Raw genomic sequence first — 22,357 nt, 5'->3', positions numbered from 1 at the left:
GAATCTGCCTAGAATATGTTCACTATTATTCTGCAGCTTTTTTGTTCTCCTTGACAGTGCTGGTTAGAATCGGTTAAAGCTTCCACAGTAAACTTGAAAAATTAATACTAATCAAAAACTATAGGAGAAGAGGTATATTTTTAATGGAGAAAAAATGAATACGCCTATAACAAAATATAGTTATGATTTATTATTATTTCAATTTGGGAACAAGACCACACCTCAAGCTCACATTCAACTTCCGGCTCCACCCTACTTATTACACGCCTACCACAACCCATCCCTCTCTGGCATGTCTGGCAACCCCACTTGCTCTTCTCCTTCAGTACAGGAACCAGGGGGTTATGATGGAGTCAAGATCTGAGTCCCCATCAGCGACGATGGAGCCAAGAAGTGAGCCCATCAGTGAGACAGTACCGCCCACCCTGAGTCTCCATTCCCTGCATGGTTCCTCGAGACAACCATCACGCAGACCCATTCGACCCCCTGCGATCATCCCCAGTCTCTAAGCGCTATCCATCCCTCCCCTCGATCATCCTTACATGTCATTACCCTCGATCCCTATCTATTCATTCAATCAATCCATCAATAGATCATTCAAACAGTAAGGGGGAAAACGCCAGCATCACAAATCTCTGGAAGGAATTTAAATATTTGCATTCGTATTCATATAGCCTATATTCATATTCTGTAGTGTGAGTAAATACACTCGCCTACCACCGCAGAGCCCCGGGGTTCAATTCACACACACACACACACACACACACACACACACACACACACACACACACACACACACACACACACACACACACACACACACACACACACACACACACAGAATGGCAATTGCTCCCCCCCCTCTTATTCTTGATTTGCATTTTTAATAATTCATTAATGTAATGAAAAATAAGAATTGTCCTTTTTTTTACTCTTACTGTAAACATACTGTAGGCTATATTAAAAATGTATTGTTTATAGAAAAATGCTATTCTGAGAGCAGAACTGATTTTTATGAGGGCAGTTGTTTGCTTTATGAGGTCATACTTCATCATTACATCACTGCTGATAAAGATAACACCATAAGATTTAGAGTTGGCAAAGAGTCAACACTAACATTTTATTTCAGACTATGGCTCCCCCTAGCTGCACATTATGAGACTGCATTTATTTCTGTCTTATTTCTGACAGTCCCAGCCCATCACATTTTGAAGACGATCCTCACACTTCAATGAAAATGTCTAAACCATTTAATTATAATAACATATAATTTCCCGATATGGCCCATATTTTTTTATTTTCATTTTTTAAAGTTATAGACAGCATGTTGTGTTAACGGAAGTTATTTGTTCCATCTGTGTTTTTGTATTTCTAGTTATTTATAATTATTAAATTCCCTGTTAAGTTTAAATTTCAGTTTCAGTGCACTGTCAGTTTGGACAATAAAGTTTATTGCTAAACTGTCAAATATCGTGCCTACATTGCATACCTCAAGTCACGTCAAGTCATATCTTTGTCAAGTGTTTGATATTTGAGGGATCGTTGCAAAAGTGTCTAATATAATGTGTATATATAAGAATATCGTCCGATATATCGATGTCAGAATTTCTTTTTACTCCCCAATATCGGTATCGGCCACAAAAACCCATTATCGGTTGGGCTCTAGTTCTCTTCAGTACAATAATCTTTTACTGGATAAACTGATGCCAGGGGGCAAAATGGAATCCTTGTCATTTTGGTGTTGCAATAATCCATTTCTACGGTAAAGAATAATCACCTTTGTATCACAGGAAGAACACAAGACCTTCAACTAATGGATCAAATCAAAATAGTTATTTTTTTATTCTTTCAAAGGAAATTGAATACAAAAGGCCATACTGGAGTCCATTGATAATTCTGCAAGTACAAACCTTCTCAGTGACCCAGTACGTAGCAACAAAAATAAAGTTTGTAATAAGGTGGCGAAAAGGAAAGCAGCTAAAGATGAGGTGATTTGACTGTTAAGTTGCTGGATAAGCCCTAGTTTCCCTTAAAAGCACTTTGAACAGCGGTTGAGTCAGGGTCGGCGTCAATTCACTTCCACTTCCACGCGTTTACATTAAGAGTGAATTGGGAATGCAGTGCAATCATTTAATATCAAATCACTTGCCAAAACACTGACGAGTGTTCCGTGTCAAATGTAAGCCCCTACTGAAAAAGACAAACTTCGTGTTCACAAGAGACAGTCTGGCTTGAGAGACTAAGGAAGTGTAAACACAATCGCAAGTTCCGATTGCGTTTACACTTCCTCTGTCTCATAAATCTAGTCTGACACCTGGTCAAACCGGTGTCAAGACTAGTTTGAGCAGGAAGTCGTGACACAATGGGTCAAGTGGGGGCGGGGCTACATACAGTGACACAGGTAAAGGTACGCATCGTTTTTAACGACGGTGAAGGCGATTCGATTCCAACCCCGGTGCGAACGTGATCGTGGAGTCTGTCGAAAACAAACTGGAGATCAACTGCTGTGAGTTAAACAAAGCTCTTCAAACTAAACACTTAAAAAAAAACACACACACAAAAACCCATACCTGGAAACATTTCACACACACAAAAAACAACACATTTCACGCACTCTCCACAAAAAAATCCTGATTGGAGTATTAATCAACACTTGTTCCCCCTCCCAATAAGGCACTGCATTTGTCCTGCAGAAAAAGAAAGAAAGAAAAAGTCGTGACGCAAATTCCATGATATCAAAGATCACGAGATCTTTTTTGATATCATCAAATCATCAGATCATTTTGATCACGAGATCAAAATGGACATCTCACATTTAGCGACGCAATGTCGATCAGTTCGGCTGCGGCCGGCGAACGTCGAACCAAACGAGACAGACGGAAGAAAATATTATTTCTAATATATTTTCCGGGTTATATGAAAACCCTCACATCGATGTGCCTCAGAACGCGCGCCGTCAGTTTAAAGGCCGTGCACGTCAAGATGGATGGCCATGCATTTTCGAAATTACAGAGTTCTCCTATTGGCTACAGGGGTCGTGATCCTTGGCGAGCCGCATAAACTTTTAAGCAGGCGTTCCAATTCCAGACTAGATGAGGCGAGGCGGGGCGGGGGGGGAAATGCAGTTAGGTCGGTTTTCACAGCGAGAGCCAGAGGCGTCGCCAAGGCGCGACCACAGCGACACGACGCCCAACCGTACTCGAGCAAACGCTCCATGCAACATGGGCGAGGTTCAGCGAGACAGCTGGTGAAAAATCTACCTAAGTTCAAAGGTCAGTCTAAATTAGAAATGTCATCAAAAGATGTATGTCATAACGTCATCTTACTGGCAGAATTACCCATTTCCAAAGATTGCACGTGTATAATGGCAGATGATAGAACAGGGAAGATACATTTGACATAATGACAAAAAAAAACATGGCAAAATTAAATGTACTAAAGAATGGGAAAGATCATTTACAAAAGAAATACATCATTAAGTGACACATTCATCTTCTGGTTAACTTTACACCTTTACGGGACACATGAAACGCTTACACCATTACCTGACACATGAATGGTTGCATGATTTGTTTTGGATCTGTGACCTCGTTGGGAACGGACCACTTTTTGGTGGCAAATTCGCTCCCTGCCAGAAAATGGCTGAAAAAACGTGTACCTTTTTTTGTTTTTTCTATCAACACCTTTTTAAATAAATACAACGTTCAAAAATACAAACTCACACACACGCGCGCACATGCACACACACACTACTTGAGGAATGCGAAAACACATTAGCTTACATGAACTTATATAAGGAAAAAATTATGATGCAGACGTTTCAAAATTGCTTGAAAGCGGACGAGAGACCCTAAGTTGCAAGAGAGGATTTCATCTCGTGGAATACATGAGAACCATGTAAAAGCCTATTGGTTATTGCTGAGCATTTGAATCGACAAGTGGGGAAAGAAAATCAACCAAATCATGTGACGAGAGATGACTTGATATATGAAGTCTGATGTGAGAATGGGCCAAGATAAGAGATCCTAGGTAGGTAAACACATTCACCTTGTAGAAGTCGTTGATTTAAGGCGTGAAACATTAACTTCCTGCAGCCATTTTAAATGCGCGTAACTGAACGACAACACAACAACACCGGTGAGCGCTTTCAGAAGACAAGCAATGGAAGGGTGTCTATTATATAAGGCTCAATTAGCCTTCTAGAAGTCAGGATCCCATTGAACTGATCACTTGAAAAATCACCGTCCTAAAATGTTTTCTGAATCTGAAATCAGTGGAAAAAATCTACCACTGACTTTTGCAGTGTGCACCAATGCATCTCTAGAACACTTGACACTTGGTTAAGTCTGTCTGCAACAACAACAAAAAACATTGATTAAACAACTGTGCGCCGCTCTGCACACACACCTGAGACTATGGCTAAACGCCTAGCTAACTAATGGGCCTTTTTCACAGTGGCCATCGTGTCTAAAAGGCAGGGTAAACGGGTGCAACCCAAACATTAACGAGGGCCCACAACACTGGAAAAAACCTAAATGGAATGTAAGTTGGAAACCCTCGTCGATGTTTTGGTTGCACCTGTGTTTAATTACCCTGCCTTTTAGACACAACATGAGCGCTGTGAAAAAGGTCAATAGAGAACATATTCAGTATTAAGTTTTTACACGCTGGCGGAACTCCAGCAGGCTATTACTCCCTGGTTTCCTGAACACCAATACAAGAATACCAAAACATTTTAAACTTGAACGGTTTAGTTTTTACTTCACACTTGCCACATTACGGAGAGGTTTCCACATTTGTCCTTTAGGCTCGTGATATAGAAAATGTAAATGACATTAACCTCTTTTCTCAGGACACTGGGAACACACGTGTGCCAGTCAAAAGCGGTAACGGCGGTCCGGGATGAAACGAATGAGGAGTTAAGAGAAGAGGTTGGACTACCTGGAGGGAATCTCAGCGGAGATGTTTGGGGATGAGGAGGAGTTTGAGCTCCGTGCCAGCAGACGGGAGGTGCAAGATCAGGACCAGGAGGAAGATGACTGGAGCTCCAGGCAGTGTTGCCTGATGGGGCAGTAAAAAAGCATCGCCCAGGAGCTCTTAGTTTCTCCCTCTGAAGAAGCAGTATGACCGCTACATGCTGAAGGAGAAGAACCATGGTGGAGATCATCTCCATCATGGATCTCCACCAGCATAGTGGACCCAGCACAGCCTGCCACACCTCGTCCTCACGATGGTCCAGCACAGGCTGGTGAGTGAGCGCGTGCGTCCTACAGTGTGACGACACTCAAACTGTGTCCTGCCTCAAACTCGCCAACATGAAAATGTATGCGAGTAGATTACTATTGTCTGAATAAAGAGTCTAATGTGATTTACATTTTCTATATCAGCTTGTTAGCAGTGCTCACTGAAACCAAACCATGCTTTCTCCAAATACCCAAAAGGACAAGCGTAGAAACCATTTTCCCCCACACAATGTGAAAAGCGCCTTTGTGAAGAAAACCAGCCAACTCAAAATATCAAGGTAGGTATCCCCTTTATCATTTTGTTTGAATAGAGAGAGCAGAGTCCATGTTGGCCTGGTCTGACCACTCTGATCATGTGACCTCACATTCTGTTACGCTCTATGCATCAGTCCACAGTGATTTCAGTGGGCGGGAGTACTTGCCTCGACGGACAACTCCTTCAGCCAATCAAACGTGCCCAATCCACTCGGAAGAACGGTGGAAAGGTATTTTCTTGAATTGTTGTTATATTTGAGTCTAATCTGCAATAACGGCACTTATGGCTGTTTTGCCAGCTGAGTCCCTGATTGGCCTGGTTACATCATCAACTATGACGCAGTTCCTGATTGGTCTGGTTAAATTGTAATTGCAGGAAATCGATGTGGGCGGGTGGAAGTCCAGACTGAGGCATGAGAGGTCACATGATCAGGGTGGGTTTAGCAGGCTAGGGTTCAGTTAGCCAAAAGCATCTTGGTTCATATAATCGACTATTTTATTTCTTGATTTCAGTTTTTTGGACAAAAATAATGTAGGTTTGAAAATCGCACAATAGTTCCAAGATGCTTTTGGGACTTAATGGTTTGGACTCTAAATGCCGCCTTCACAGATACGTAGCTTAAGCCCAACAGCTGAGTTTAAAGCCTGGGCTTATCTATGAAACCATGACTAAGGCAAATGTGTGTTAAGGAAACCAGCCCTATGAGTCCGAGTCCACACCCAACACAAACACACACACACACACACACACACACACAATCAATTTAGATCAAATGAGAATCTAATCAAATTCAAATTCAATCAAATTAGAATGAACGAAAAGAAAACCTCGCTCGGTACAAAATACCAAAAAGACATTCATATAAATAAATTAAATAGCTGTGCTAAAGCCAAACTCTTTTGCTAAACATGGCTAAATGGCTGGAGAGAAGTGCTAGTACTGTGCCGTACAATTTCGGGGGGTTTGGAGACTTGTAGTCGGGGCTGGGTTTGGTTTGGGGGGATGGAGGAGGGAGATCATTCGTGGGCCCTCTGAAAACATGGTACTCTGAAACAAAGTCGGGGTGGTGGTCCTTCCTCCTCTTCGCCTAGCTCTCCTCCAAAACCCGCGTGAGGTCGCCAAAGTCACAGTCGAACAGTTCGCTGATGCCCTCGTGCTCCTCCAGGCCAAAGTGGTAGTCGTGGCTGTGCGGCGGGGACAGGTTGATGAAGCCGTCCAGCGGGAGCGGGAGGCCCTCGCCGGCGCTCAGGAAGTCGGCGGAGGAGAGGGGCGAGAGGTTAAAGTCGGGCATCGCCCCCAGGCCGGAGAACGGGTCGCCCCCCAGAAACGACTCTGTCGGGAGAGGTACGAGAGGTCAGTGCGCTCATATTTAAAAAGACATATCTCATTTTAAGCGCCTACAATTCAAATGATTGGACTTTAGATTTTTTTAAGACGCCGCGGAAACCCTGGTTCAGTAAAGAAAAACAATCTTGTTGGTGGGCAAGTAATGTAATCGCTGTATGCCCGACCACGACCACCGCGTAGCTGTGCATTCACAAAGACACGGAAAAAAGCTTCGACAGTTTAAAAATGTCAACTTGCCGCGAAAACTCGCGTCACCCGCACCGCCCGGGGCGAAATGACATCTACTCGCGTGTTTGCATTGACTTTGTATGTAATCTCGTCATGTTTATGGGGGTACGGTGGCTCAGTGGTAGAGCTGTCGCCTCAGTTAGAAGGTCCTGAGTTCGATTCTCGCCGGGGACACTGTGGTTGTGTTCCCCCCCATATCTTCAGTGCCTACTGCCCAGGTGGGTTATCTCGTCGTAAGGGCCTTTCTCTCTGTGTGGAGTTTGCATGTTCTCCCCGTACCCCCCAGGGGGTTCCTCCGTACATAACCCCCCCACTAAAAACATGCAGAAGATCAGATCGTCATCGTCATCCGACCAGTGACGACAACATCCGAAGTTGGTCCCCGGGCGCTGTACGAGAAAAGCGACCACTGCTCCTGGCCTGCCCCCCGGAGGAAAGGACATGCCTGGATGGGTTAAATGCAGAGGACGCTTTTCACCGGCCACCGTCAGCATGAGTGTGTTGTGGCCGCATGCATGTATTGTGGTGTTCGTGTGACAATAAAAGACGGTCCGTCCGTTACGAGAGTTTTTTTTTTTTTTTTTTTACATTGACTTTGTATGTAATCTCGTCATGTTTACATTGACTGTTGACCGCGCGCATTTGAAAAAAATCGCCCGGGTGTGAACGGCCGGTAACACCTACTACTTGGCAGATTCATAACGACCAAATGCTTACCTGCGGGGTCGGGCTGGGAGGCCACTGTGATTGTGGACGACGTGGACTCCGGCGACGATGACCTCACTTCCTGCTGTGCCGCGGCGGAGCTCCCGCCTCCCGGCTGCGGCGGCTGGTCAGCGGGCGATGCGGGCGAGGCCGGGGCCAGCGTGGGGTCGGCGCTGAGTTTGGAGGGACTGCCGTCCGTCACCGGGCTGCACACGCCCGAGCTGTCCTCCGGGCAGAGGAAGACATCGATGGGACCCCGCGTGCTCTTCAGGGACACCTGGTAACCCTGAGACACATGTCGTCGTGTGAAAAACCCTTCGCAAGTTTTTGCTGACTTTCATGTTTCAACTTCAAATTCGAGGATTACAGTTCATGCTCCTCTCTGGGTGGGAGATTTGAAACTTTGACTTATTGTTTCAAAAGCTGTTAGATGGACTACAAAATGCATCCAGCTCAAAATAAGGCTGTTCTTTCCTTATTTCCTGTAAGTTTTCTCCCAACAGTGATCATACTGTACATGCAGACAGATAGAACTGGCCGATGTTTCATAGGAAGAAAAACAAGGAAAATGCATAGTTTAGTAGTACTATGGTCCCTGAAAACAATCAAAACATGTTTCTCTATTTGCACCTATTGTGAAGAGCTAGTATTTTATTTTTATTTTACCCATTTTTAACCAGGATAGTCCCATTGAGTATAAAAGCCAGCTAGCTAGGAGGATTGTGATCATTACAACACAAAAAGGTGAGGGTATTATCTGCTCGAATGAGAGCGGGTAAGACTTTTTGAAAAGTTAAAATGTTGGTTTTGGGGAGTATTATGACAGATATTGATTAATAATAGTTGAATAACTCATTCAAATAAAAATGAAAATAAAACGACAACAAAAGACAAGAAGTACTGTACCTCGGTGGGTTCAGAGACCTGCATCTGGGTCTCTGGCGGAGCTCTGATCACCATGACCAGCTGGTCCGGCGAGTCGAATGACCTCCTCAGGTCCTGGCAGCGCACGTAGCCCAGCGTGACGCAGCGGTCAAGGAGTCAAACGTTACGGATTTGGCTGCCTACAATACCAGTACCAGTACTGTACCACCCCCTGCATGTCTAAAGGTAATACATACCACATACGACTTGGCAGAACAGCACAGAAACCCAAAGAGGAAATTTAGGGCCAAATTCATTAAGATCGGGTTGCAACAGCAATCTGTGCAGTTTTTGCCAGCCAGTTGCTCGAGCTACAACTGCACTACCCAAGAAGTGTATTATGCAAATCTAACTGTGGCACAAAGAAGGCCTTGAGCAGAGCGTCGCACAAACAAATAGCCCCTTCAGCACAAGCTGCTCATGCAAATAGTTGCTTGTGTTTTTCAGGTTTTGTCACGTCTGGCCTAAGTGGCCGATGGCTGTAAAACATAGGAGGATCTGTCCTGCAGCAATGAACCCACTGCACAAAGTACACCGCACAAAGTCTCTTCTGGGTGCTGGGAATCATTTGGGAGTTGGTTTTGCTAAGTGTTAGTGAATTGGGTGCAGTCTCGATTGGCAAGGCCTTTCCAGATTATTTTTTTAATGTCTGCAAAATAATGACTTATCTATCTATATAACTGACATTATGAATGACGATGAAGGTTCCGTTATTAACCAGTGCTATTGGTCATACATTCCACTCATTTCACACAGTTGGTGAATAGCTTGTCATTCTGATTTGATCCTACTGGTGATTGTGATTGTGTGATTGTGTGTGTGTGTGTGTGTGTGTGTGTGTGTTGCTAGTCAGCTGGTGGCGAAGCACAAGATGTTCTGCTCAACGCGTTTCAACCTCCGTATAGGATATGTATAGGAAGGATACAGCCTGACGGAGACCAGAGAGGTTGAAAGGCATACATTGTTTGTTTTTGTTTTTTATAACTGTTTCAGTAGGCAATAGCATGTACTTTACTCCGTGATTAAAATGTGTCTCCAAGTATCCGAGAAGCTCCTTTTTTCTCTTTTCTTATTTACCTTTGGCCTGCTGAGCTTTCTTGTATTTTCCCAACATTCGTTCCATACATTCTCGATTAAGTAGCTATATTAATAGAAACCAAGTGGTAGGCAAACGCTGCTTTATTTCATGACTCTGGTTTGTATATCTGCAGTCCTAGGTCTCACTCAGGTGCAGAACGTAGCTGCTAGTTGACCGTCAGCTGTGGTCTTCGCGGTGCGTTCAAGTGCAACTTTTTGGCTCCGACACAGACGACAAAACAGTCTGCCTTTGTTGCCACTAGTTCTTTGCCCTTGCCCCGGTTGTGTAGCCCCCTTTACTCTCTGCATTAAAACATGCTAGCTCTGTTAGCATGTGGAGGCGCCAGAGCTGGGCCGTTCACCTCTTTACTCTCTGCATTAAAACATGCTAGCTCTGTTAGCATGTGGAGGTGCCAGAGCTGGGCCGTTCACCTCTTTACTCTCTGCATTAAAACATGCTAGCTCTGTTAGCATGTGGAGGTGCCAGAGCTGGGCCCTTCACCTCTTTACTCTCTGCATTAGCTCCGTTAGCATGTGGAGGTGCCAGAGCTGGGCCGTTCACCTCTTTACTCTCGGCATTAAAAAATGCTAGCTCTGTTAGCATGTGGAGGTGCCAGAGCTGGGCCGTTCACTGGGTGTGTACTTGAGACCTGGTGCAAAGGATATTTCTTGTTCTGGGAGTCTTCGGTGAGCAACCTGAGCTGGAGGTTACAGTTGGAGTTGAGCTCGTCCAGCCTCTCCTCGGCCTCCGTCAGGTCACACACCTCCCTCTGTAGCTCCTTATGGCGGGCGAGCGACACCCCGTCCATACGATTCCCCCTGCAGGCAGGGAAGACATACTGCATGTCAAAACACTTCATTTATTTAACTAGAGATCAGAGCGGTTGATGGACTCCACACACACACCAGACACACTCAACATTTTACCAGCCAAAGATTATGCAGGAAAGAACGACCGCTCCACCCGGCTTAGTCTTTGTTAAGGTGCTGGAAGCAAAGATTATGTAATGGAAAGAAAATAATCTGCACACTTAAATCGTAGACCTTCATCAGAGCATACATCTGTTAAACCTTCATCAGAGCATACATCTGTTAAACCTTCATCAGAGCATACATCTGTTAGACCATGACAGCATACGTCTCTGTTAGACCTTCATCAGAGCATACATCTCTGTTAGACCTTCATCAGAACATACATCTCTGTTAGACCTTCATCAGAACATACATCTCTGTTAGACCTTCATCAGAGCATACATCTGTTAGACCTTCATCAGAGCATACATCTGTTAGACCTTCATCAGAGCATACATCTCTGTTAGACCTTCATCAGAACATACATCTCTGTTAGACCTTCATCAGAGCATACATCTGTTAGACCTTCATCAGAGCATACATCTGTTAGACCTTCATCAGAGCATACATCTGTTAGACCTTCATCAGAGCATACATCTCTGTTAGACCATGACAGCATACATCTCTGTTAGACCTTCATCAGAGCATACATCTGTTAGACCTTCATCAGAGCATACATCTGTAAGACCTTCATCAGAGCATACATCTCTGTTAGACCTTCATCAGACCATAGATCTCTGTTAGACCTTCATCAGAGCATACGTGTAAAACAATGAACAGGGAGCAGATAAAGAGGCTATCAGCCTCACTCTAATCATTGGCCTAAGTAGATCATCTGTGAACACCATGGTGGGAGAGGACAAACTCCTCAAACGGGTTTAGATATCTAGATGATGTCTTCTGCATTTTCCAAGGGACTACCAATGAGTTGAATGAGTTTGTTAACCTCCTCAATAGTATGAACCCTCCCTGACCTTAAATTCTCAGTTGAATATGATGATAAACGTGCGTTTTTATTAGGTGGATTGAATTATACAAATGGTAGCCTCATCACTACCTTAGGATAGGAATTAGGGCTGGGTTAAAAAACTCGATATATCGATATTCATGTGAAGGAACAAGTATCGATACTTTACCAAAAAATATATATATAATAATATTATAGGCTGTGTGTGGTAGTTAAAACATAGTTTCAAGTTGACGTTTATTCATGTTTGTAGTTGAAACAAAAACATAAATACTGTAGGCTACATGTGCATTGTGCATGCACCATGAGCCAGATGTACAGACCTCAAATCTGTTTGCACTATAATGTTTGTGAACTGGAAATGTTCATGAGCTGTATTTCATTTGATTTACAAAGCATTTATACTTTATGAAACACTGTTTACAACATGCTGCTGTTCAATGATTCTGTTGTATAGTGGAAATCTAAATTTGTTTGGCTTCTCACAGAAGACTGTAAAGAAAGAGACAGAAGACTGTAAAAAAAGATAAGATGTTGAATGACTATGTTGGTCATGTTTAAATAAAAAATAATTACATGATGTAACTGCTTGCTTTATGGTCAATTCTTAATGTAAATATTAATATTTTTTAATAATGCACCAGGTTAGAGGGTTCCTTGTACAATTTACAGCATTAGTTCTTTGAGAATCTCTTCCATTATCAAAGCAAAACTGGTATTGTAACTAAAATATCGATATCGAATTGTATCGTATCGGAAATCGTATCGACTTGGGACCTTGTGTATCGGAATCGTATCGTATCGGGAAGTCAGTGGCGATACCCAGCCCTAATAGGAATACTATCCTCCTAGCCAGCAGTGCTGGCTAGGAGGAATTCATTGATAAAGCTGCTGCCACGAGGAAACACTTTTTAGCTAGAGGCTAAAAAGAATTCTTCAGTGTATTGATGAGGCTTACCGAGTTGCATTCTCCAAATCTCAGTCTGAACTTTTACAAAGTGTCACAAAAGGTCAAAGTTGTTCTGTCTCCTCCTGTATTACCACATACACCCCTCAGGCCTATATCCTGGCATACTTTGGCCTCTGACCCAGGCCAGCATTAGTCCAGCATTTTAAGGATGTTTGTCTACTCACCTCATGCAGAAGAGACCGTCTGGCTTGAGGGACTAACAGGAAGTGTAAAAACAATCGGAAGTTCCGATTGCATTTACACTTCCTGTGACTCATGAACCTAGTCTGACTCATATGAGTCAAACTAGGTTTGACCAGTTGAGTCAAGACTAGTTTGAGCAGGTAAATTGATAGGTTTGTTAGATTAGAATGTAATCCATGAACCATTTTAGATTTAAAGCATAAAATATTTTCGTTGAACTATGAAGCTTTTGCAACAACAACAAAAAGTTTTTATTTTTATTTTCCTGAAAACTTTTCGCGGACCCCCTTGCAGAGTGTCCTCGGACCCCCATTTGAGAACCACTGCTCTAAAAGGATGGGAATGATCCATGTGTCAGTTGTGCACAGTGCCACAACACATGGACCACTCCTGTTTTTAGACATCTGAGATCGGGCAAAGGTTTTCCTGTTAAGGGTTTTATCACATGAGCACAGAACATTTTATTTATCTACTAAAATGCCCATGTGATCAGATTATAATATAGGCAAAACTACACACACAGGATGAGCGAACACAAGAGCTCAATCAGACGCAATGATGTTAATTATCCTGTTGTCCCTCATTTCAATGAATGTTCACAGCCTGTCTCCTCTCTGTGATTCCAGGTCATTGAACACATTGAATTGAACACAAGGAAAGAAAGAGGGAGCTCTATTGGATTGACACTTTAGATACACGTCAGCCTACATGCCTCAATGAGGATTTTGATATGAGTGTTATGCTGTAATCCACCGTGTTTTTTTCCCTACTTTTCTAGTGTAGAATTTTGGGTCTCTGGTCAATGACGGCCCTTTCCTGATACTCCTCCATACCTCTATGTTCTATGTTTGAGATTTCTTTCTATAGATCCCTGATTTATGATGGCTGATCTCTCTCATAGCCCCATTTAATATACCGGTAAGCAATGAAATTATTTCATATCTACCGTATGTATGATACTCCTTTGTGGTGCTTCCTGATTGTATGTTTTTTTTGTTCAGTGTGTTCCGCCCCCTGTTGTTGTTTTTGTATTCTGTCTGTTGTTCAATAGAGACAGTCAGCATGTCTAGGAACGCCCATACAGGCTCTAGGAATGCCCACAATAGACCCTGGGTTAGCCTGGGGGCGGGGTCAGGGTGGGGTAAATTCCCCCGTTCTATCCATTCAGCAAAGTTAGAATTGAGCTGATAGCCCAGCCCAGGCAGACACGATCAGGGATTTAACCACCGCAGTAAACGCACATCTGAGCAGACGTCTTGTGTTCTGCTCTAGAACCCCCAAACCTGTAGTTTAGAGCCGCAGCGCCGTTTTTTGGTGAGTCAGCCCATGAGATATATCGGCGGTTTTACCCCACTCGCGCAGCCAGCCGTTTAACATTTTGTGGGCGTTCCCTGACATGCAGACTGTCTCTATAGTTAAAACTACAAAACTTAAGAGACTACATTTCCCAGGTGATTGGGCCTCTCCCACCATGGTGTTCACAGGTGATCTGCGTACGGCCAATGATTAGGGTGAGGCTGATTGCCTCTTTATCTGCTGTTCATTGTTTTACCACCACATACGCTCTGATGAAGGTCTAACAGACCAAAAGCTCAGAAAATACATGTGAGCCTTTGCACACATTTAAGTGTGTGGATTATTTTCTTTTCATCACCGGCCAAAGATTAGCCTGGTAAAAGCATCCTGATCACATGACCTCAGATTCTGTTCCTCCTGATCACATGACCTCACATTCTGTTCCTCCTGATCACATGACCTCACATTCTGTTCCTCCTGTGATCACATGACCTCACATTCTGTTCCTCCTGATCACATGACCTCACATTCTGTTCCTCCTGATCACATGACCTCACATTCTGTTCCTCCTGTGATCACATGACCTCACATTCTGTTCCTCCTGATCACATGACCTCACATTCTGTTCCTCCTGATCACATGACCTCACATTCTGTTCCTCCTGATCACATGACCTCACATTCTGTTCCTCCTGTGATCACATGACCTCACATTCTGTTCCTCCTGTGATCACATGACCTCAGATTCTGTTCCTCCTGTGATCACATGACCTCAGATTCTGTTCCTCCTGATCACATGACCTCACATTCTGTTCCTCCTGTGGTCACATGACCTCACATTCTGTTCCTCCTGTGATCACATGACCTCACATTCTGTTCCTCCTGTGATCACATGACCTCAGATTCTGTTCCTCCTGATCACATGACTTCACATTCTGTTCCTCCTGATCACATGACCTCACATTCTGTTCCTCCTGATCACATGACCTCACATTCTGTTCCCCCTGATCACATGACCTCACATTCTGTTCCTCCTGTGATCACATGACCTCAGATTCTGTTCCTCCTGTGATCACATGACCTCACATTCTGTTCCTCCTGATCACATGACCTCACATTCTGTTCCTCCTGTGATCACATGACCTCACATTCTGTTCCTCCTGTGATCACATGACCTCAGATTCTGTTCCTCCTGTGATCACATGACCTCAGATTCTGTTCCTCCTGATCACATGACCTCACATTCTGTTCCTCCTGTGGTCACATGACCTCACATTCTGTTCCTCCTGTGATCACATGACCTCACATTCTGTTCCTCCTGTGATCACATGACCTCAGATTCTGTTCCTCCTGATCACATGACTTCAGAGTCTGTTCCTCCTGATCACATGACCTCAGATTCTGTTCCTCCTGATCACATGACCTCACATTCTGTTCCTCCTGTGATCACATGACCTCAGATTCTGTTCCTCCTGATCACATGACTTCAGATTCTGTTCCTCCTGATCACATGACCTCACATTCTGTTCCTCCTGTGATCACATGACCTCACATTCTGTTCCTCCTGTGATCACATGACCTCACATTCTGTTCCTCCTGATCACATGACCTCACATTCTGTTCCTCCTGATCACATGACCTCAGATTCTGTTCCTCCTGATCACATGACCTCACATTCTGTTCCTCCTGATCACATGACCTCACATTCTGTTCATCCTGTGATCACATGACCTCACATTCTGTTCCTCCTGTGATCACATGACCTCACATTCTGTTCCTCCTGATCACATGACCTCACATTCTGTTCCTCCTGTGATCACATTACCTCAGATTCTGTTCCACTCCACGGATCAGGCTCAGGATCAGGATTTCCAGAAACGAGAATGTAACCGGGCCATTCCCAGTACGGCATCTCCCCAAGCAGCGAGTGGCAAACGTTCACGTTAGTAGAGTAAACACAGCCATAAGTGCAGTAATGCTAACGTCAGTAAACAGCCATAAGTGCAGTTATTGTAAAGAATAGTCTCAATAACAACAATTAAACCAAGAGCAAGAGCATGCACCAGCGGAGTTTCTCTGCGGAAAAGAAAGTTCTTCCCAACTGCGTTTGGATTGGATTTGGCGACGCTGATTGGCTGAAGGAGATGTCTGTCAAGGCAAAGTACTCCCGCCCACTGAAATGGCTGTGGCCGGCTGGACGTCCATACCGATGCGTAGAGCGAAACGGAACGTGTGCTCCCGTGATCAGGCTGGTTTTTACCAGGCGAGCCAAAGATCATATGAGAAAAGAAAGGAACCTCCAGAGAATGGTGGGTTAGCTGACCATAGAAGATGTAAGATATGTTTAACTACGGTAGGTATAACAGATGGAAAATCAATCACATTCATTTGACTCACTCATATTTTTCGTCTCTATTCTGCCATTCTCGTACTCACAGCCATTGGATGTTGTTCTTGGACTTCTTGGAGATGAGCTGGATTCCCTCCAGGACGTTGGTGATGTCATAGATCCTCCTCTTCTGGACGTCCAGGACCTGCGAGGCCCAGTTCAGGTCCACCACGCCGTCCGGGGACTGGGCCAGCAGCTGCAGGAAGCGCTTGGTGGTCAGGTTCAGGGACGTGTCGTATCGAGACCTCTCCGTCAAGCCCCGGGCCACTGGGAGGGGGGAGAGATGGGAGAGGGGGTAAACGCTTTACATTTATCGTCTTAAAAGGTCCTCTTGTCAAACCTTTAAGACGCATTGTATTGTGGATTATGCATATTATGGCATTATGTTATATATTATGGTGTATTATTATTTTGTTGATTTGTTTATTTAAAAGGATCACCATTAGCTGCCGCCGAAACGACCGCTAGTCTTCCTGGGGTCCAAACACAATACACAATACATTACAGCAATTGTAAACTGTAGACAGTAAAGTTCAGTAGTAAAATAACATAGTAAAAAAATAATAAATAATAAAATGCAGTGGAATACAGGAGGATCACAGAGTAAAAAGCAGTACAGAAATAGGAAAAAATCAACAATAGTTTGGTCAGCTAGTTATGTAGCTGGCCAGCTACATTAGATCAGCTGATCTAAAAAGACACTGGACTATTATGTACTGCAGGGATACTCAACTTGCTTTGCCCGGGGGCCACTTTCGTGAAATGATAGAAGGCCAGGGGCCAGTTAATAAACAAACAATATAAATTTTTCTGAAGCGGATTGTAGGTTTTTGGGGTGTCAGCCGGAGTTTAGTCTGACAATGTTGTGCACACCGGATATTTCGTTAGGTTAAGTACATACATAAGTGCCTGGGTAGCAAGCAGACGGCGGTATTTGACAATTTAGCAGCTAAATCATAGATTATTGAAAGATATTCCATATTCCAGACTGAAATGCTATAACAGAAGCGGAGTATTGGTCAGAATGACATGAACATTTGCACACTTATTCGGCGGGTATTTTGCATGTTGCGTTCAGGTGCACTGTAAAAAAAAAAAAAAAAAAAAAACATTGCGGGCCGCATGTGGCCCGCCAGTTGAGTATCACTGATGTACTGCATTGCTTTTATTGTTATCTTTTTCTTATTGACCCTGTCAACTTCAGTCATTTTAAATGTGCTTTATAAATAAAGTTGGAGTTGGGACGCCCCAAATCAAATTCTGATATTGGGTGCGGTCTCCTCTCCGCCCACAGGAAGTGCTGAATAAAACCTTGGGAGAGAAATATAAACCGCCTCCTAAACAGTAGTGAGCGTTCCATCTTTTCCTCTCTCGTATCTTTGGTATATATAAAGCATCACAGACTGACCAAGTTGGTATGAACATGAGCGTGCTGCGTAGTTTTACTTTACATCCCTTTGAAGGATTTCTGGGTAATGAAGTTCACATTTTTAAAAACAAAAACTTTATATGAGGCCTCATTAGAACTAGTTTAGTGTTCCCACGGAGGTTGTGTCATGATGTCTCTACTGTACACAGTATGTGTAAAATCTGAGGAGCTGATAAATAATCTCAGACATTTCTCTCAAATTCCTGCTCATAATTCAGACGATTAATACATACAATGTAACATTATACATCATAAAATGTTATGATTCGCAACGCAGCGTTTGAGTGGCAGTTCGTTCATTACATAAGGTTCCCACATCATACTAGTCTCTCGTAACAATGACACATTTATGTAGCAGATATGTGGAAGAACTTGCTAGTCAAAGTTAGGAACACGTTGAAAAGAGTCTCCACCATCGATACTCTGGGAATTGACAGAAGAGTGAGGTGAAGGGAGCAATTTCAGTCGTCATTTTATCTGTTGTTATTTTCTTATTTGAAGACGGCAGTCTCTCAGTCTTGTGTATTTTCTTGACATTTATATTTGTTCTGTTCAAGAGAACCGCAGCAGCGAGACTTTCGGATGGAAGAGGAACAGGGATTTGATGCTGCTACTTTGTTCAGATGATCATAACTTTGTCCAGCTGGCAGACAGCAGAGCAATGGAGAGAATAAGGAGGTTGAATATGAGAGCGATACGGGTCAGAGTTATCATTCAAATTCAATTTAGCTAGGATGCTAAGTTGATTAACGAGTTGAAGTGCTTTTAAATCAAGTTCAAATAGCTGCCATAACAAACTTCCAAGTTCCATCGCCAGTCTGAGCAGATGTAGGCCCTGGGATTCAATTTGAGACTAAATGTGAGATTCAATTTGAGCTTCTGCACAGTACAGACCAGTACTTAACTTAACTTCTGCACAGTACAGAGCAGTACTTAACTTAACTTCTGCACAGCACAGACCAGTACTTAACTTAACTTCTGCACAGTACAGACCAGTACTTAACTTAACTTCTGCACAGTACAGAGCAGTACTTAACTTAACTTCTGCACAGCACAGACCAGTACTTAACTTAACTTCTGCACAGTACAGACCAGTACTTAACTTAACTTCTGCACAGTACAGACCAGTACTTAACTTAACTTCTGCACAGCACAGACCTACTTAACGGAGCGTGGAGCGGAGCGGGGGGATTTTGGCTTGAGCGGTGAGCGGGGACCAGCGTGGTACCGCGGCGAAAGTTGGAGCGGCACCGATCACCCACTCAGTCCCGATCCAGTTTCGATCACAACATGTTCGAAACAGAATGCGTCGGTGCGTGGGCGTGTGCACGCCCACTATTTTCTTGCCAGCTGCTGCGAGACGAGAAGGAAGAGAAACGAACATGCAGCCGACTCTGCTGAGCTCATGTTATTTGTAGTGAGCAATGCCCATTGCCCAGGCGTTTAAACGCAAGTTAAAACACCCTGGCCTTTTGATCTTTTTATTCTTTTAAGCGGAGCGGAGCGGTGAGTGCGAGCGGGTGAAATCTGTATGGAGCGGGGAGCGGTCTGGAGCGGAGCGGCCGTGAGCGCTGGAGGGGGTGGAAAGGGCCGCTCCGTGAGCGAGAAGCGGTAATTATCACCGCTCCACTCCGCTCACATGCTCTGGTACAGACCAGTACTTAACCACTACCAAACGAAATATTCAAAGAAGTACTTGAAGAAACTTTCCGGATCCATAACATTACAGTACAGCACTTTCCTGGTTCCTACGTTCCGGCCAAAGCTGGAAATCAGCAGAGGAGCATGTTCAGCACCAGGCTCTTTCTGCCCCGGTGCACCACAGAGCACCACAGGAGGTCTTTCCTGCCCACAGCCATCAGACTCTACAATGCCTCCCTGGGCTAACCACCCCACCACCCCACACGGACTGGCTCACTTATTAGTATTATATTATTTCCTTGTGTATATTGGGGTATATAACTATGTTCATTACTGTATATAATTGTGTAATATGTAAATTTGCTACATAAAAATGTATATTTGTCAGATACATTTACGGATGTATAATGCTGCTAATTATGCTATTCATAGTTTATTTCTTATTCCTATTCTTATTTTTGTGTGCTGTATTGCTGCTGCAACAAGGGGAATTTCGCCTCTGGGATTAATAAAAGTACCTACCTACCTACGTCACCAACTAAGTTCACTGAAGGTCTAATCCGAGGATGAAACAAATGATAAGAACAGAATAGTGTGTGTGTGTGTGTGTGTGTGTGTACCTCTGGGAGGGGCAGGTGTGGAGGGAGGTGCTTCGCCGAGGGAAGCGGGTCGCGAGGTGCTGACATACTGGTGGTCACTGTCCAGGTCCAACTTCCTCTTCACCTGGAGATGGAGAGAAAAAGAGAGCGAGAGAGAGAGAGACATAGAGAATTAGTCAGAGGAACAACCATAATGGTGCGATTACAAGCATGTAATGATGTACTGAAAACTAAAAGGCACAAAACAGGGAGAAAAGGAGAGAAAGAAAACTCTTGTGAACAAGCGAGATGTCACCAATCACCAAATGCCTCGCAGCAACAGGTGGTTGTGACATTTATTGCTCTATCATGCAGGCATAAGAATATACATGTCCGGAAGTCAACCTACTTGTGCAAAGTGTTAACCACTTGCTTAATATCTCTCTCATTTTCTCTCTCTCTCTCTCTTATACAACGCTCCACCTGTCCTCCTCCCACTTCTCCATCCTCCCTCTCTCCTCACCGGGGGTCTTCCCAGAGCGGGCCGCCTCTTGTCCTGGACGGCCACGTCGGTGGGGCCCTGCGGGGTAGCGAACAGCAGGATCTCCCCCGTGCTGGTGGGGGCCACGGCCGGATGGAGCCCCATGCTGCCGGGGCTGGAGATAATCACGATCTGGTCCTCGCTCAGGTCGATGCTCCCCGCGTTCAGCAGCGTCTCAAAGTCAGCAAGCAGATCCTCAGACGTCTGTCCCGTTATCAGAGTCTCTGACATGGTCCTTGGCCCGCAGAGCAAGACCCTTGACTTGCGCGTTATGAGCGTTGGGGGGGGGGGGGGGGCACAAACTGTAGATGCTGTAGTTGACTTGAGTATCAACACCTACCTACTGGCATCTGCTGTGCTCAGTGAACAGCCATGACGCCTCCTGAGAGTTTCTTTGCACTTGTTCCTGGGCAGGTGGAACATTTCTATGTAGTTTTCACTTTTACATAATAATAATAATGTTACAACAAGGATAAACAACGATGCAACTTTAGCATAAGAGTTGACTATTAGCAAGCTAAGTGCTAAAAACAACTTCAGGCTGATGCCGAAACAGCAGGAGCGGCTGTTGGAGCAAACAGGAAATGTGGCAGATTACCATTACTATGTGCATAACAAGACACTTCCCATTGCCAAGGCGCTGGTATTTTATAAAACAAAGATAATCAAATAACGTTAGCCCGATGCGGTAATTAACTAACGCTAGACGTTAGCTTGCTAATCTTTTGTTTTCATATTTTCTGTCTGAGTAATGCGGCGAGGCCTGGCCACAATGCCCTTAGTACAGCCGACCCTGCTAACCAGCTAGCTAAAGATACTATCAACAAAGACTGGCGCAAGTTAGCAAATTACACGCTACAACCAGCAAACTAGCTATGAAACCATCTAATCTCGCTTTAGACTGAAGACGGGCGTTAGTTTAAGCACTATTAAAACTTTATAACAGCTATCCAACAGTAAGCTAACGAAGTAAAATATAATCTATAACGCAAACCGTTTCACCGCCACACAGAAACATGTTTGAGGCTATAATGTTTAAAAGCAACAGTTAGTGCAAGGTTGTAAATAGAGAAGGCGTTTGATATGTAAATAGGACAAATTAGCATGCTAGCTCAGTGATTAGCCTCAGTTTCTCAACCCCCTCGTTTTGTTGGGGCACGCAGGAAGCAGTCCGACAAAGCTGGAAATATAAAGGAAATAAAGCCGTGAAATACAAACGGATCCTTTAAAACCACAGTTGCAGGTCCTTTCGCTGCGTGTGCCGGCCACAGATCGTTAATAAAAGCACAGCGCGGACCCGGTTATCGGCTGCTTTTGTTGTTATTGTCCCAGCTGATCTACATCTAAACAAGGCTTGGGGTTTTTTCGCGCGAAATCTTTTTTGCCGCGAAACCGGCACGTGTGCCAATCCGGAGGCTCCCATTGGTCGAGAAGCGACCGTTTCCAGAGGGCGGGATTAGCCGTCTGTGATTGGCTTCTCCTCGGGAAGAGCCTTGTGACGCGAGGTTAGATTGGCCAATGATTGGCCCACAAAGTTGTCAGTAATTTTACCGAGAGTGAGTAATCGATCTGATGCTGCATTTACAGACCTATGGGAAAAACGTCAAAATGTGAAGAAAACAGCAACTCACTACAAGTCATTTTGTCATCAAAACTCATTGGGGATACATTGTTATGGTCTAAAGTCATGGCGTATTACCGGCACTGCCATTCCCTACCATGGATTGTACAT

General features: G+C 44.2%; 1 protein-coding gene across 1 annotated transcript; it reads right to left on the bottom strand.

The window, feature by feature from the left end:
* Positions 1 to 6,586: 6,586 nt before the first annotated feature.
* e2f1 (E2F transcription factor 1) lies at positions 6,587 to 20,856 on the bottom strand (the record flags this gene model as incomplete). The annotated part of the gene is made up of 7 exons (XM_083656911.1): positions 6,587 to 6,852; positions 7,792 to 8,065; positions 8,686 to 8,800; positions 10,447 to 10,599; positions 16,484 to 16,703; positions 20,127 to 20,229; positions 20,608 to 20,856. 7 exons carry the CDS (start codon positions 20,854 to 20,856, stop codon positions 6,587 to 6,589), a joined length of 1,380 nt encoding a protein of 459 aa, XP_083513037.1.
* Positions 20,857 to 22,357: the final 1,501 nt, after the last annotated feature.

This window comes from Poromitra crassiceps (assembly GCF_964638095.1).
Source record: "Poromitra crassiceps genome assembly, chromosome: 20".
NCBI lineage: Eukaryota > Metazoa > Chordata > Actinopteri > Beryciformes > Melamphaidae > Poromitra > Poromitra crassiceps.
This window is presented reverse-complemented; position numbering and strand designations above follow the sequence as displayed.